Here is a 14,369-nt window from a genome sequence, read left to right as displayed (position 1 = left end):
GAGCGGAAGTTCCGAAGGCCAGTTAATTATAACTTGCCTTGGGATATTTGATAAATTTTTGACATATACTCCAAGGCTTCTTATCATACAGAATTGCATTGCCTGTATTAGAATGGCAAAACAAACCATTTTTGAAGCCTTTACAGTTTAGCACTTTCGTTTAGTCATTTATTTTAAAGTAAATTTTGACTAACGACTTTTGGATCGGGGTCAATTTGACCATTATCCTAACCAAATATTTTGGGATCCTGGAAACCTTTCTCTGACGGACATCGAGTATTGGATTATGAGTCCTGTAGACGATACATAAATCATGAACCCACGATAAAAATTAAACAAAAACGGTGGCTGGAAAGTGCCTCAAAGAAAACCGTTCTTTTCAGCAGTGTTTCGGAAAATAGTCATCTATCCGTCATTTTGTTTTTCACATAAAAACATTCTTCCATAAACTGTCGGCATTTAAGGGGGCCTTTCAAAGACACAAAAGGTTAAATTGAAAATTATTCAACATTACGTGCTTTTGGTCAGTAAATGCAATTTTTTGAGCACATTTTTCGCATTTACCGACCAGAAGCACGTAACGCACTGTACGTACGAGGTTCCAAATTTGTCCTCTTCGGGCCGGGCCATAACGTCCCCACTCGTCAAAATAAAAATTTGGAACCTCGGACGTAATGTACTATTCTTGAATTATTTAAATTTTTCGCTTTATACTTAGTAAAACGGTAAAATTATCGTAACTGCCGGTTTACAAGAATCGGAAAAAATTAGTTTGATACTTTTCAGTGCCTATTTTCAGGAATTAATTTCTTAAAAATTCATAAACTGATCTCATCATAAGAATACAATTTTGGTGGATTTCGTTTGTTTCTTTCGTTTACATACGTACTCTACCACATAAAAGTAGCGTTTGTATTTACGTCTCTCCAATTCCACACGCACGTGTGAGTGAAACGTCACTATTTGCGCTTCTTTTGTTGACAACGTGTAGAACGTAGTGGAACGATTAAAACTAGAATGCAAACCAATTGCAAACTTAAATTGAGTTGAGTTTAATATTCTTAAAAAAATTAATAAAAATTCCTTAATTTCTTCACTTACTAACTAAGTAATTTTAAGAATTTTTTCAAAGAGTTTTTTTTTGGAATATTAAGAATTAAAAATTCCAAAAAAATTGGTCCTGATACTTTCTCATACTCTATCACATAGAACTAACTTTTGTTGAAGTAAATTTTTATCCCACTGGAGCCATTTTTCGTGATATAAGCACCTTGGGCTATACATAATTTTTCTAAAAATAAAAAGAAAATTCGACTAAGTCAAAATATTGTGTCATATAATCGAACAAACCGACTGATAAGCGAAAGCTGTGATCATTCTCAAATAAATAGATTGCATTTGGTAAATGGTTATGCATTTTTTTACTTTTACTTTTATTTTATTGTTTTTTTTTTACCTTAAACCTAATGGAAATTTTGGTGACTTATTTCGAGGTGTGAATTATTATATAATACGCTTTTCATGTGTTTGGTGTGTGTTGTGTAGTTTTTATTTTTATTCATTTTTTCGAAGAAATTAAATTATTTGCTCTTTCTTCCTCTCTCTCTCGATTATTTAAAAATTCGAACGGAGAATATTAAAATGTGAAAATAAAACGTACCTCTCTCGTTAAATACTTATTTTCGATAAATACTTTTTTTTCGTTTAGTTGTTAAAAGTGTGCTTGTGTTATGTTAAGTTTCAGTATAATAAAAGTTATTGTATTGGTGACACAAAGAGACTGAAAAAAGGAATTTATAGTGAAAAAAGATAGAGTTAGTATTAGGCATATTTGGTTGTTTAAAAAAGAAAATTCAAAGATGCAATCTTCAAACAGAAAATGGAACAATTTTTATTGGAAATCAAAAGTAACAGCAACTCAAAATCTAAAATTAATCACTGTCAAAACCATAAACTCATTGTCTGGACGGATGAGGCACAGATCATTTGCATGACATTGTAAACGTCAGACACGATCCCATGTCGAACTATATCGAATGAATTGAACGAACGATTTTCATGTAAAAACCAGTAAATTGAACGCAGTTAACGTCAATTAATTGAGGTTAAGGACTACTTGACGAAAAATTAAGTGGTTTAACGTTGACGAGTACCGTATAATGAAAATTATCTATTGCAAAATTAGATAGAGCGATGGTTTGGCAGCACAGTCGACCAATTAAAACGTGTGTTTCGCTCTATAACGTTTCACAAGACATATCATTTTTTCGTCGAAGGGAAAACGACGCGAGCAACAGATAGCGATGCACATAGCGAAGGAGACCTACAGTGGGGTTTTTGTAGTTCTAACCGTATTTGAGATTTTTTAGTTTTTTTTTAAAAAGTCATCGATGTTCCCGGTCAATACGTATTAGCGAATTCAAATTTTGCGCCATATTATAAACTGGTAATCATGTTATTGACATGAATGACTTTTAAAACTAAAATAATAATCTAAAATTCCTCACTTGGAAGAAATGTCATTTAGCATTTAGAAAAATGTCAGGATTTGACTCATTCCAAGTTCATCGTCTTAAGGTGAACAAACTGTCATTCAAATTTCTTCTTTTCTTCTACTGTCAAGATTGACAGTAAATATAACAAAAGAAAATTTTTAATTTATGTCTCTTGCGGCGCTATATGTAGCGACAGTATCTACTCCTAGTGTTTAGCACCCATTTTCATTCGGGTCCATTTCCTTCTATTGACATCATATCAATGACAGGCGATTTACTTTTTACTAGTAAGATAACACAAATGTTTCGTCAAGATTGGTTTTCTTATAAAGAAGCCAAGTGTCCCAAAAGGTGACAGTTCCGTGAAGGGTCCTATATAGTAGGAACGAAGCGCAAATTGAAGAGTTTAGATTTTTCGTGAATCAAATGAATTGAAAAATAAATTTCAACGCATGAGAATGTCATGAATTGTTAGCCATATATGGCGCTACATTTGATTTGAGTTTGAAACTTGGACCAATTTGAATTTTTAGTGGACTTACGGCGTCAAGAGAAGAAAATAGTCGCAGGCCAATAGTTTCTTCCTATTCACTTATTATTATCACCAATGGCGACCCTAGAGATAATTTGCTCTTTCACTCTTCTACTTGCCTCCTGAACTCCTAACGACGAAAGGAGATATTAGCGAATACGGCACATTTTGGAACATCCGTAAAGTCGCTGAGTGGGAAATGGTCAAGCGGAATTCAACGCGATTTTCCTAATTATTACACAAAAAACACAGTAGTAGCATCATCGATATCATCGAATAAGCGGCACAGGTTATGGGCTGCATTTTAAAACTAATTAGAAAATCTGTAGACAGGCGTTATTTGTCAATATTTCCGAGCCTACACCAATAACGTTTACTCAATCTACAAAACCTGACGTGACATTTCATTATTGTAGTAGCATCTCGACACAAATGGTTCCCAAAATTCGTTAATGAAGAAGACTTAGTATTCACGGTTTCAGTACAAGAAGAATTCATTCATTTGCTAGAAGTGAGAAAGAAAAAAGAAAGAAAAACAAAGAAAAAAGGAAACAAATTGAAATAAAACGTAAAATCATGAAAATTACACGCATCCTCTGGCATTTTTGTTTGTTTGTTTTTTTTTTTCTGTGAATGTTTACCTCTGGTGGAGGACTCGATGAACTTCCTAATGATGATATACTTGCACCATCTCGGCTTGCCGTAATGCCATCAATATCACATTCAGATGTTGTATCCGAATCACTTAGGCGGGATGTTGTGCTTGGCGGTGATAAATGATCAGTAGGAGTTAATATCATTTCCATATCATCATCTCTACGTAACTATAAAGATTTTATTAAATTTTATGCCATTTTTTGTTTCTAAAAGTTTAATTTCGAAGTTAGGTTTTCTGTTTTTTTTTAAAGACATTTAGAAAATAAGAAAAAAATTGTTGGGGAAAACAAACTACCCACAGCACGACTGAATGGAATTTCATTGAAATTAGGATTCACTTTTCATATTTTTTGAATATTATTAATCAGCAAGGAGCCCTGAACAAGGTTCCACAAGTATTATTGATTTTCTACCTCATCGGTAAGGTAAGGCTTGGAGTGCAGAAACTACGATTTGCTGTAGATCGTATAAGTCGGGAATCATGCGGAACCATTCATTTTTATTAGTTATAGCCATAGTGTCTAATGTTCTCAAAAAAGAAATTTTTGAAAATGATCTGTACGAACGCTCACTACTGTTAAAGGATTTGCACGCTTTCTGAACAATTGAATGTCACTGTTGAATAGCTGTGAGTGCCAATACAGGTCGTTTTTAAAAATTTCCTACAATAATTCCTACAGCAATGTTCTCCATGTATTCGTTATGGAGAAATAAGAAATTTATAATCATGATCCTTGCACCCTAAGCATCAATTTCTTGTACTGCCACTGTCAGTTCTCTATGACTCTCTCATTTGCCTTAGGTGCCGTGGGATATGTGGAACCAAATGATGCGGTTAAAAAAAAGTGGAATCTTGTTCAGTCAAATTCGCTCCGAGCTGAATAATAATATATCCAAAAAGCCTTAACTGTCTATTCAAATTCCAATTAAATTCCATTCAACCCCTACCATTTTACCTAAATCGGATGCATGTTCACTTTTACCTATTTTTTTTTTTTTTTGGAAAAAATAGATTGGTCACGGGATATTAGATGATCCTAGACAAGAAAAGGTTGGGGCATTTCCATTACACATTACTTAGATTGGACGAAGATATCATCAAATCCGAAAGAGTCATCTCAAAGAAAGACGATTCTAATCGAATCTGAGTCCATGGTGTATTCCACAACATCTATCAAAAATGTTGCAAGTGCAATTGGAGGAGTGATTTCACTGGCAAGCGAATCGCTCCTCCAATTGCACTTGCAACTATTTTTGACAACATTGTCGAACTTTTTGAGCTATTATAATAATGTTCAACTCTAGTAGATTTGGTAGAAAATATTACTTTTGCGATCTTCGCAGAAACATCTATATAATCAAGCAAAAGTGCTTTTGATGACAGCTGACAAATAGATTAATATTTTGTTTGAAAATTTGGACAGTGAGCAACACAAGAACTTGAGACCAAAACATCTGTCTTAAGTGTCCAAAACTGTCTGTAAGCAACACTATATAGCACTCAGCATAGCAAGCTGTTAATCTGGGACGCTTGGTGTTTTTCTTAGAAAAATCTAACTTGATTAAAAAACATAATTTTCGTCAGGTTGGATTTTTTTGGTTGTAAATAAACCAAGCGTCCTATGAATTGACAATTCCGCGAAGTGGTATATAGACTGCGGTTGCGGAACATAAGCATTCAAATAGGGAACGTCAGATTTTCTGAACAGAAAACACAAACGGAAAGGTTTGACAGATTCACATAAAAATAACTAAATTCTGACTGCAAGGATTTTAATTAAACAAAATGTCATTGTGTAGCCCATGATCTCAGGAATCTGGTAAACTGATTGTTTTTTCCGAGCGAATTGCATGTACTTCCGGTGTAAATAGGGTCTTATTGGGCTTAAAATTCATTCACATTGAGATATGTACAGTTGAAGTTTTTAATCGAAAAGTACTGAAAACTTACACTTTTCTTCTCTCTGTACACGAAATGCACATGGTCGTGTGGGGTGTCATTAGAAAGGCCATTACATGCACTTTCGGGGAAAATAGAGGCTTATAGGGGTTTGGAAACATCTACAATGACATATGTGAAGTAAAAATGTTCAAGTGTTCATGTTTCATCGTAGATACTTCCAAACCCCCATAAGACCTTTTTTGTCCCAAAATTACAAGCAATTACCTATCTAATGATACCCCACACGACCATGTACGTTTCGTGTACCTCGAGAAATTCTGTAAGAAAACTGTAAGTTTTCGGGCCTTTTCGGTTGAAAACTTCAACTGCCCATATCTCAGTGTGAATGAATTTTAAACCCAAATATTTAATAGGGTCCTATATTTGCCCCGGAAGTACATCCAATTTTATTCCTAATGACACCCCACACGACCATGTAAGGCTTGTGTAACTGAAGAAATTTCTGTAAGAAAAGTGCATGTTTTCGGTTTTTGATGACCCCACACAAGCTTCGAAGAATTTTTTTTGAAGTGGTATTGGCTTTTAGGGTCGAATACCTTTCTGGACTCACGTAAAAAAGTCCACTTCAAAATAATCCCTCTCCGCATATATTGGAGGAATCAATTAGTGAACTGGACTTGGACTACTGAGATATCATGTGCCACAGAATGGCATTTTACTCAATTAAAATCCTTGAAGTCAGAATTTAATTATTTTTCAAAGAATCTGTCAAACTTACTCTTTCCGTTTGCGTTTTGGTATGTGCTATCGTTTTGATTTTCTGTCCAGAATTATACCGAATAATACCGAAAAAGGGCGAACAGGAAATGCGTCCGATTTTGGTAGGCGGTTTTCCGAATTTAAAAAATCCCTCAACCAAAACGAAAGAAAAAGAAAAATTGATTAAAATTCAATGGAAAACAATGTGAGAAATCGGTGGTTGTATAGGAAACATAGACAAAAGTTGGTCAACGAATTCATATTACGCAAATTTACTAAACGGACAAAGTGGCGACTGAGGAATTATACAGTAAAATATTCTACAACTTAATCAGCGATTAGAAAATGAAATTTTCAGCTCTGAAAATTGAAATGAAAAATTCAAATTAAAATTGAAAAAAACGAAAAATATCAAAATTAGCAACATGCTCCCTATGACTAAGTTTGAAACGAAAATCATAAAGAAAATGAATATCGTACACACGACTGACTACCAATAGTTCATTTAGTAAAATATAGTTTTACGCCTTACTATAGTCAATTGGTAAATAGTATTTTTGTTTGCAAATCAATTTCATTTTTTATTCACATACGTGGTAGTTGTGGGAATCATGATGCGAATGTAATGTATACCATTCAGCTTCATCATCCAGCGGATGATTCGATAAACCTAGAACTACTTCACCAAGAAAATCATTAGCACCAAAGCGTAGATAGTCCCAAGCAGTAATCTAAAAAATAAAATATTTTCTTTGAATTTATCGACAAGATCAACGGCCATTGAAGAAAAAAGGGTTTCATCGCAATGCTCTCGGCATTGCTGCAAAAACCAACATCTCCCACATAGGCCACCGTTCATACCCTGAAAGACTAAAGGTGCCAGCGCACTTCATTGTTTTGGGTCTCCGTTTAGATATTGCGCATGATCACAGAGAGAATTTTCTCTCTGCGCATGCGCATTGTCAATAAAATTCTCTCTGTGAGCATGCGCAATATCTAAACGGAGACCCAAACCGGTGAACTGCGATTGCAGCTTAAGACTAAAATGCAATGCAAATATTTACCGACCACAAAGATCGTTTAAGCATTTGCCACGTCTTTACGGGCATGGTAGAAGTACTCTCAATAACGATGCTAATCATAGTTTCATGCATGTGCATGTTAAGCGAATCATAAGAAAAATGATTTTTTTACCATTTACCGCTTAACTATCCATGTATCAAGCTAAGACTAGCCATTGCCTATAGAAATGGCAAATGTTTTGGTTGCTCAGTGTATAATGGTTCTGTGTTGTTGCATCGAACTAGTTCATTCTGTCACAGAATGTGACTTAATAGTACCATACTGTTTTGCTGGAACATTTTTTGTTGAGACGTGTGGGACGGTTGTATTTCGAATACATCCCACACGTCGAAACCAAAAAAAAAATCCAGCAAGACAGTATGGTACTTCATTGTCTTGCGGACAGAAAATGTGAAAAACTAGTTTTGAGCGAGACGGTAATGAGCCGTTTTCTGGCCGCAAGCCAACAAAACATTGTATGCAACACGAGCCGTATACTGGCGTATTTTGTCGCACCGGACTAGAGCAGCCAGAAATTAAAAACTTTCGAACTCGAATATGTCCATACTGAGACAAGAATGTAGTTCAGACAAAACGTCTAAAAATGTTACATTTAGCTTTCGTGTCGGATGGATTACTTTTTACTTTAAATAAAATATTAGAAAAGAATCGCTCGACATGTTCTCGAATTAGTCGGATTCTGTTACAATAAGCACTACCATGTCAATAGCATTTCCCAATTACGTAACGGTAACCAAGGCGTGTCGTTTCGCTTACCTCGAGTACTTTATTATTTAAGTCAGTCCTCCTGAAACCAGAAAAAATGAACGTTTGACCCCAACGAGGATCGTTTGTGCTGGCTAATGTTGTCGTACGACGTTTCGATTTATCACTTCGATCGGGAAGCAAGTAAATCTGAAGAAAAAAAAAACAAAACAAATATTTTGCTTCTGTTCTGGTGGCTCAATAAACTCTGCATAAAAACGCGGACTCACTTTAAGATATGGATTCCTAGAAGCTCCGTTCGCTCTAAGCGTCAGTCCGACTGCACAAATAATTGTAACAATCAATTGCAAAGAACTCGATTCAAAGCCCAGTTTTATTTGAATGCGTCCACCAATGTTTGACTCGATCGGTATTGGTCCAGCTGGTGTTAGTCGATTTGCGTAACGTGTTGTTTGAGCGGTTGTTCCACGACCACTTATGTGTATGTCTGGCGAACCGGGTGATGTAACTAATACTGCTGGCTTGTCACGTCGATCATACGGTTCTGGAAGTACGGTTCGGTAAATATATTTTTTTTCAATCAAACACTCAATTTTGATTTAATTCGCCTACGAATTCAAAATATTGTGACACACAGTTGGACATTCTAACGCATCAGTTGATAAAATGTATTGTATAAGGAGTGGAACACCTGTCGCGCCTTATACTTCAAAAAGAAAATGGTCCGCGATTAGTCTCCCGCGTTCGGTAATTTGTGATGTTTCTGATTGGTAGAAGCAATAGGAGAGGCGGGAAAACGAAGACATAATATTTTCGTTTGAAACCAACGGAACGATTAAACTAGAGGATTCGCTCAGTTTCGCTGAACATGTTATTTTAGTCGCTGTACGGTATTGTTGAAATTTCCATTTAACCCAATCCCAGAGAATGAGAGAAACTCATAATTTGCTAGCAGCATATCAGCAGACATTTATGTATTTCTCTCTTTTAATAACTTTCTGTTCAAAATATGATTTTCAAACGTTCATCGGTTTTCACCATTTTGACTTAATATTCAACGTTTTGTTGGCCGATTGTCCGTCAAAAACATTTTGAATTTTTTGGCGCAATTAGGTAAAAAAAAATTAAAAATTAATAAAATTCTGTTAATGTGTGTAATGTGTGCCCTATTAAGAAGGTTAACTTGTTTGATGCGTGGTCCATTATTGTGTTTTTACTTGGTTTGTGTTTAAGAACAGTGGAAATCTTCGCTATAAATTCTCAAGTTGTTGCTCCCATATAATTCAAAAATATAATTTTGTTTTTGTAAATCTTTCAAACTATTGACTGATTCGATATACTTTGTCTTTTCAATTATATGAGGAAATTTGTTTCTTCTTCTTTCTTTTTTTTTAAACAAATAGTCTAGCTCAAAACTAACTCAATCAATTTAGTAAACAAAGGACATTTATGGTAGTATACAATAGTAAATGATCAAATTATTTGTTATACAAGTTGACTACTGGGTGACAATGAGGAACAAATAAAAATTCATTTTCGTCGACAAAACACAACAAAAGAAAAATGTTGATCGTTTGGTTGTTTAATGGTACCTTTGTGATAAAACCTAGTAGGGGAATGAGAATGAATCCAAGATGACTGAACAGCTCTTCGATTTGTAGCTGCTATTAAGCGTGATACAATTAATTCTACTTGAGATTCTTGCCTACTATCGGCAACTAAATCGGCAACCTCAGCCGACGATAAGCCATGTAATGGTCTTCCGTTCCATTCAATAACTTCATCACCTAAAACATATCATTTTAAGTATAATTGTACTGCGCACTGCAAATTATTTTAGATCGGCAATTAAGATCGACTTTACGTATTATGCTTGCACTTCAATATAACAACAAAATCTATGGAAGTTGGTATACACACAACATCTGCAGACAATATATTTTGATCACCGTTGATAGTTGATTCCTTACTTTAGCTATACACAGCGACGCGAAAGAGACCTAAATTTAAAAAAATAATATTTTGCAGTCGAACTTCTGAGGACAACAAAAGAAACAAATTTGAGTTAGGCATCCTTCGCTTTGCTATGTGTAGCTACAGTTGACAACAAAATAATTTTGCTAAAATGACAATACTGATTTTCAATGCATATAAGCTGACAAACCTTACGGTATGCACAGTCGAGGTGAACAAACATTAAACTGAACGTAACGATCACAAATAAAAATTTGAGATTAGGATTTTAGGTCAGTGTAGGATTACTTTCGATTCGTTTGGAACGGTTAGCGATTATACAACAGGCATTTTTTTTTCTCCGTAACAACGATTCGAAATAAACTACGACTGGATTGCAATGGGTCATAGTGGTGTGCTGTATGTCGTCATAAAAAATGTCTCCCTACGTGTAGTAATAATTCAACTTTACCGATTCGAAATGTAATGAAAGTAATGCCTGATGGAATTAAAGTTTAATTCCAGAAAAGGTTCGGTTTTCTGTTAATCTCTAAATTATTTAAATCTAGCTCCATATTTCCATCTGCGCTCGAAGCGATTACGTTTATAAAATTGATTTCGTTTGATTTTGTCAGCAGGCATCAGAGACTATTTTGAGGAACTAATTTTTGGGAAAATCACGGAAAATATAAGGAACTACTTTTCTTATATTGTCCCAAATTTTTCCACAAATATTTAATTGGAAAAAATCGGAAAATTTGGGAGAGCACGAGAAACGCAATATTTCCTCATACGTACACCATACGAAATCTCACCACTGCTAGCTAAAATCATTTTTAGTAGTGGAATTATATTTTTAGCAACAGCTATCTCAAGCGGTGAACCATTTTCAACACATTGGAAGGTCAATGAATCTGCAACCAGGTGAAACTTTACGTCGAGTCTATATTCGTTTGAAAGCCCTTGAAATTCCCTTTAAAATGAGCTACGACACGACTATTTTGCTTCCCAGTCACAGATTTTAGAAAGCTTTAACTCCAAAAAATTTCTGGAAAAGTCATGGTCGGGAACACTTTTTGTAATGTTTCAACGGTGAGTCGAATTTTTTTAAATTTTAAAGTATGCCAAATTGAAGCCACAGTCTCTACGAGTAGTTAACACTTAACAAATTTGTTTCAACACAGGCGGTAGAACTGCTCTCACTATGGCTCTGTGAGCAAAAAGTCGGTTTTCAGAGATGCGCATGGGAGCTTCGAACTTTAAAACTTTTTTTTTTTTTCGTTATCAGTGGACCATTCTGCATCAAGCCTACCGGCAGGCCTTAAAAAAATAAAAAAGACTGCAAAACGCTACACCCAATTAGTTATGTGCGTGAATATTTGTAGCGAATCATAACGAAAATGAACGCATTGATTTGGTTGTCGTTTTAAATTACAAAGATTATTTAGTAGATCATCTTGACCAGTGGTATTTTGTAATAACTTGCCACAAGCAAATAAAACATTATTGTTGTTCAATTCAACCTTCTACCGTCATTTCTCAGGGCAAAAATTAGTAGAACTTTTACTTCATCGGCGCACACATCCATGTATTATTATATTGCAACGCATACAGACAATAAATAAGTGACGTTGGCTGTCTTGATTGTTCCGAGCTATAAAGAGCTTTCAATGACATCAAATACAGTTTTCATTAAAGCTTTCGCTAAGCATTGTCATAAAAAAAAAATTGAAAGAAAATTAATCAGTAAAATGTAACGTTATGTGATCATTGACATCGAACAGAAAAAAAAACAATTCGAAATAGTGGAGTGCAAACACAATACATTTATTAAATAAAAAAATAGACGGACAAAAAATGATAATAGTTATTTATGCAACATGAATCGTATGCTGGTATATTATCGATGTCAACATCGACTGCGCCTTCCGTACAACTTATTATGCAATTCTGTGACGGAATGAATGAATGAATTTTGACTACGCCAAAATATAGAACCGTACATTATCCGATAAAAACCATATATTACCTGGCCATGGCAGCCGTTGCAGTCCCGAGAGCCTGCTGCGCAATGCAAATGTTAACATTTTCATGCAAAATTAGACGAATGCTCGGATGAATATTACACATGACTGATAACTATGTCACGCTGATCAGTCTAAGAAAATGTCGGTCGGAATGTGGATATCGTTCCAAGACATATCGCTTATACATTGGCCAATTCTTTGCAATGGCCCATGCATTCTCAACATAACGAGACTAGTCTTAGCTTTATATGCATGTGCATGTTAAGTGACTCATAAGAAAAATGTGACTTTCTATGAGAATTTTCTGAATTTGTTACATTTCTTATGGTTAACATGCATTTATTGAGAGTGTTTATGGCACTGTCTGTTGACACGTGTCAATTGGTTGAAGATTTTTGTTGCCATTAACATTTGAATTTCACTTTAGCACGGCAGAGTAAAGTAAACCAGACAGGAGCGCTTGATTTGACTAGAGACCTGATTTTTTTCCCAATTTATGTCAGTGTTCATTTGAATTTATTTCATACAGTGTATATTAGGTCCCTTATTTGAAGTTTCAAAAAAGAACCGCTCCTGCCTGGTTTATGTGAAAGAGGTTTGCTGCTGTAGTATTTTGACGAAATATATATGGAGTCGCTCCCGGCAACACTTTGGAGTTAATATTTTTTGCACGCTAAGCCTGTGTGCAATGATCTTTCTCATTACGATACCACAAAGAGCCAGTTCAATTCCGTCACAACATTGCCGAAAGAAAATTGACTTGCATGCCATTTATTATTGTTTCATGAAATATGCACGTCCATCAACACAAATTTCATGCAACAATGCTAATCGGACCGGAATAATTATTCGTTTTTTGTGTCTCTCCTTCCACAAAATTCGAATAAATGTTCGTTTTATCACGGTCAACAATACAAAAAAAAGATATCGTTCAGCGCACTCTCAGTCGAAAAGAGTTTAAATTGTTGTTCAAATTACCTGGTCGGATATGTCCTTCTTGATCAGCTATCGATCCCCGCTTAACTTTTTCAATAATTGCACCTAATCGCCCGCTGGATAATATTTGACCACCAACAATTTTCAAACCCAATATATCATCACCTTCATTACTTTTACGTAGTATCATGTGACCGATAATACGTAGGCCATCCGATGATACTTGCCAATTTACAGGATTCTAATGGAATGTCAAATTTTAATGTTTATACACGTGTGAAGGGTGTGCTGCCAATTTTTAAGTTTTTCTTTTCTTTTCTTTTCGCTTTTGTTTTGCTTTCAAGTTCTGCGTTTTGTTCTTTTAATTGTTTCATTTCGAATTCGCAGATAGATAAATGTTTCGCAAGTGTTTTTCTTTTTGTTCTGATTAATTCGTTCGATTCATATGTTCAAATGCTCGAAGTTAAATTACAAACACACACCAAAATGTTAAGTGGTATAATGGTAATTCTATCAAGAAACATGCTCATCGAAAACAAAATCAAATGATTAGGGCATCTAGGATAAATTCTTTCATGCAGTTTATAGACTAATAAAATGAAATGGGAAAGTCGTTAAATATTTGGATGTTAGGGATACGATAATTGTATGTGATTGCATGCAAGTAGAAAAGATACGACCAGTCTAATCAAATCATACTCATATTAAGAGCAATAGACCCTTTGCAAATTTGTAGCCTACATTTAGGCGGAAAAATTTTCGTTTTTTGATTATTTCTCAGAACCAAAATCTTTCTTTGAAAAAGACTGCCAGTTGAAAATATTTAAATTTTTGGCGGACTTATGGCGTGAATTCAGAGTTGATGTTAAATTGGCTCATAATGAGAGCAACGTGAGTTCCGCAAAGTCTTCAAACATTTAAGAGTAAATTTGCCAATACTTTCAATAATCAAAATTCAAGCCATCTTACTGGCTATGGCTGATCGTGACTTTGACATCAACTGGTGTCGCACCAAACGTGTTTTTTTAAAGTGAAACTCGTTCAACGACTCGTTTACTTGAAATTCTATTTCTGAAGCATGAATTGTTGCTCTAACTTCACATATCGACGCGAAAGAAAACTAACTCAATTTTCCATTTGTTATACATGTCATACTTAACATCACAACAAAATAAAAATTTCGATTACATCTCTTTTGCGTCGCTATGTGTAGCTACAATCTATCAATGAACGTCAACACAAGGTATGGTCGAACGTCAAACTTTGTATGGAGCGGAAGACATAGCGATTTCATATAAACGAATTCACCTCTCATGAGA

General features: G+C 34.9%; 1 protein-coding gene across 7 annotated transcripts in view; it reads right to left on the bottom strand.

The window, feature by feature from the left end:
• The window catches only part of LOC119075243 (regulating synaptic membrane exocytosis protein 1), a 72,717-nt gene that overhangs the window by 25,870 nt on the left and 32,478 nt on the right, over nucleotides 1–14,369 (bottom strand). For all 7 annotated transcript variants that reach the window (XR_005087344.1, XR_005087342.1, XR_005087340.1 and 4 more), the window contains exons 8-13: nucleotides 13,093–13,291; nucleotides 9,727–9,921; nucleotides 8,404–8,678; nucleotides 8,186–8,323; nucleotides 6,940–7,077; nucleotides 3,669–3,851 (exon numbers count right to left, since the gene is read on the bottom strand). Coding sequence is in view for 2 of the 7 variants with exons in the window: in XM_037181640.1 (XP_037037535.1) it covers nucleotides 3,669–3,851; nucleotides 6,940–7,077; nucleotides 8,186–8,323; nucleotides 8,404–8,678; nucleotides 9,727–9,921; nucleotides 13,093–13,291 (1,128 nt within the window). In the remaining 5 variants the exon portion in view is untranslated. The remainder of the gene's footprint in view (nucleotides 1–3,668; nucleotides 3,852–6,939; nucleotides 7,078–8,185; nucleotides 8,324–8,403; nucleotides 8,679–9,726; nucleotides 9,922–13,092; nucleotides 13,292–14,369) is intronic.

Source organism: Bradysia coprophila, unplaced genomic scaffold (genome assembly GCF_014529535.1).
Source record: "Bradysia coprophila strain Holo2 unplaced genomic scaffold, BU_Bcop_v1 contig_193, whole genome shotgun sequence".
Lineage (NCBI taxonomy): Eukaryota > Metazoa > Arthropoda > Insecta > Diptera > Sciaridae > Bradysia > Bradysia coprophila.
Note: the sequence above shows the minus strand (reverse complement) of the source record. Positions and strands in the feature narration are given on the sequence as shown.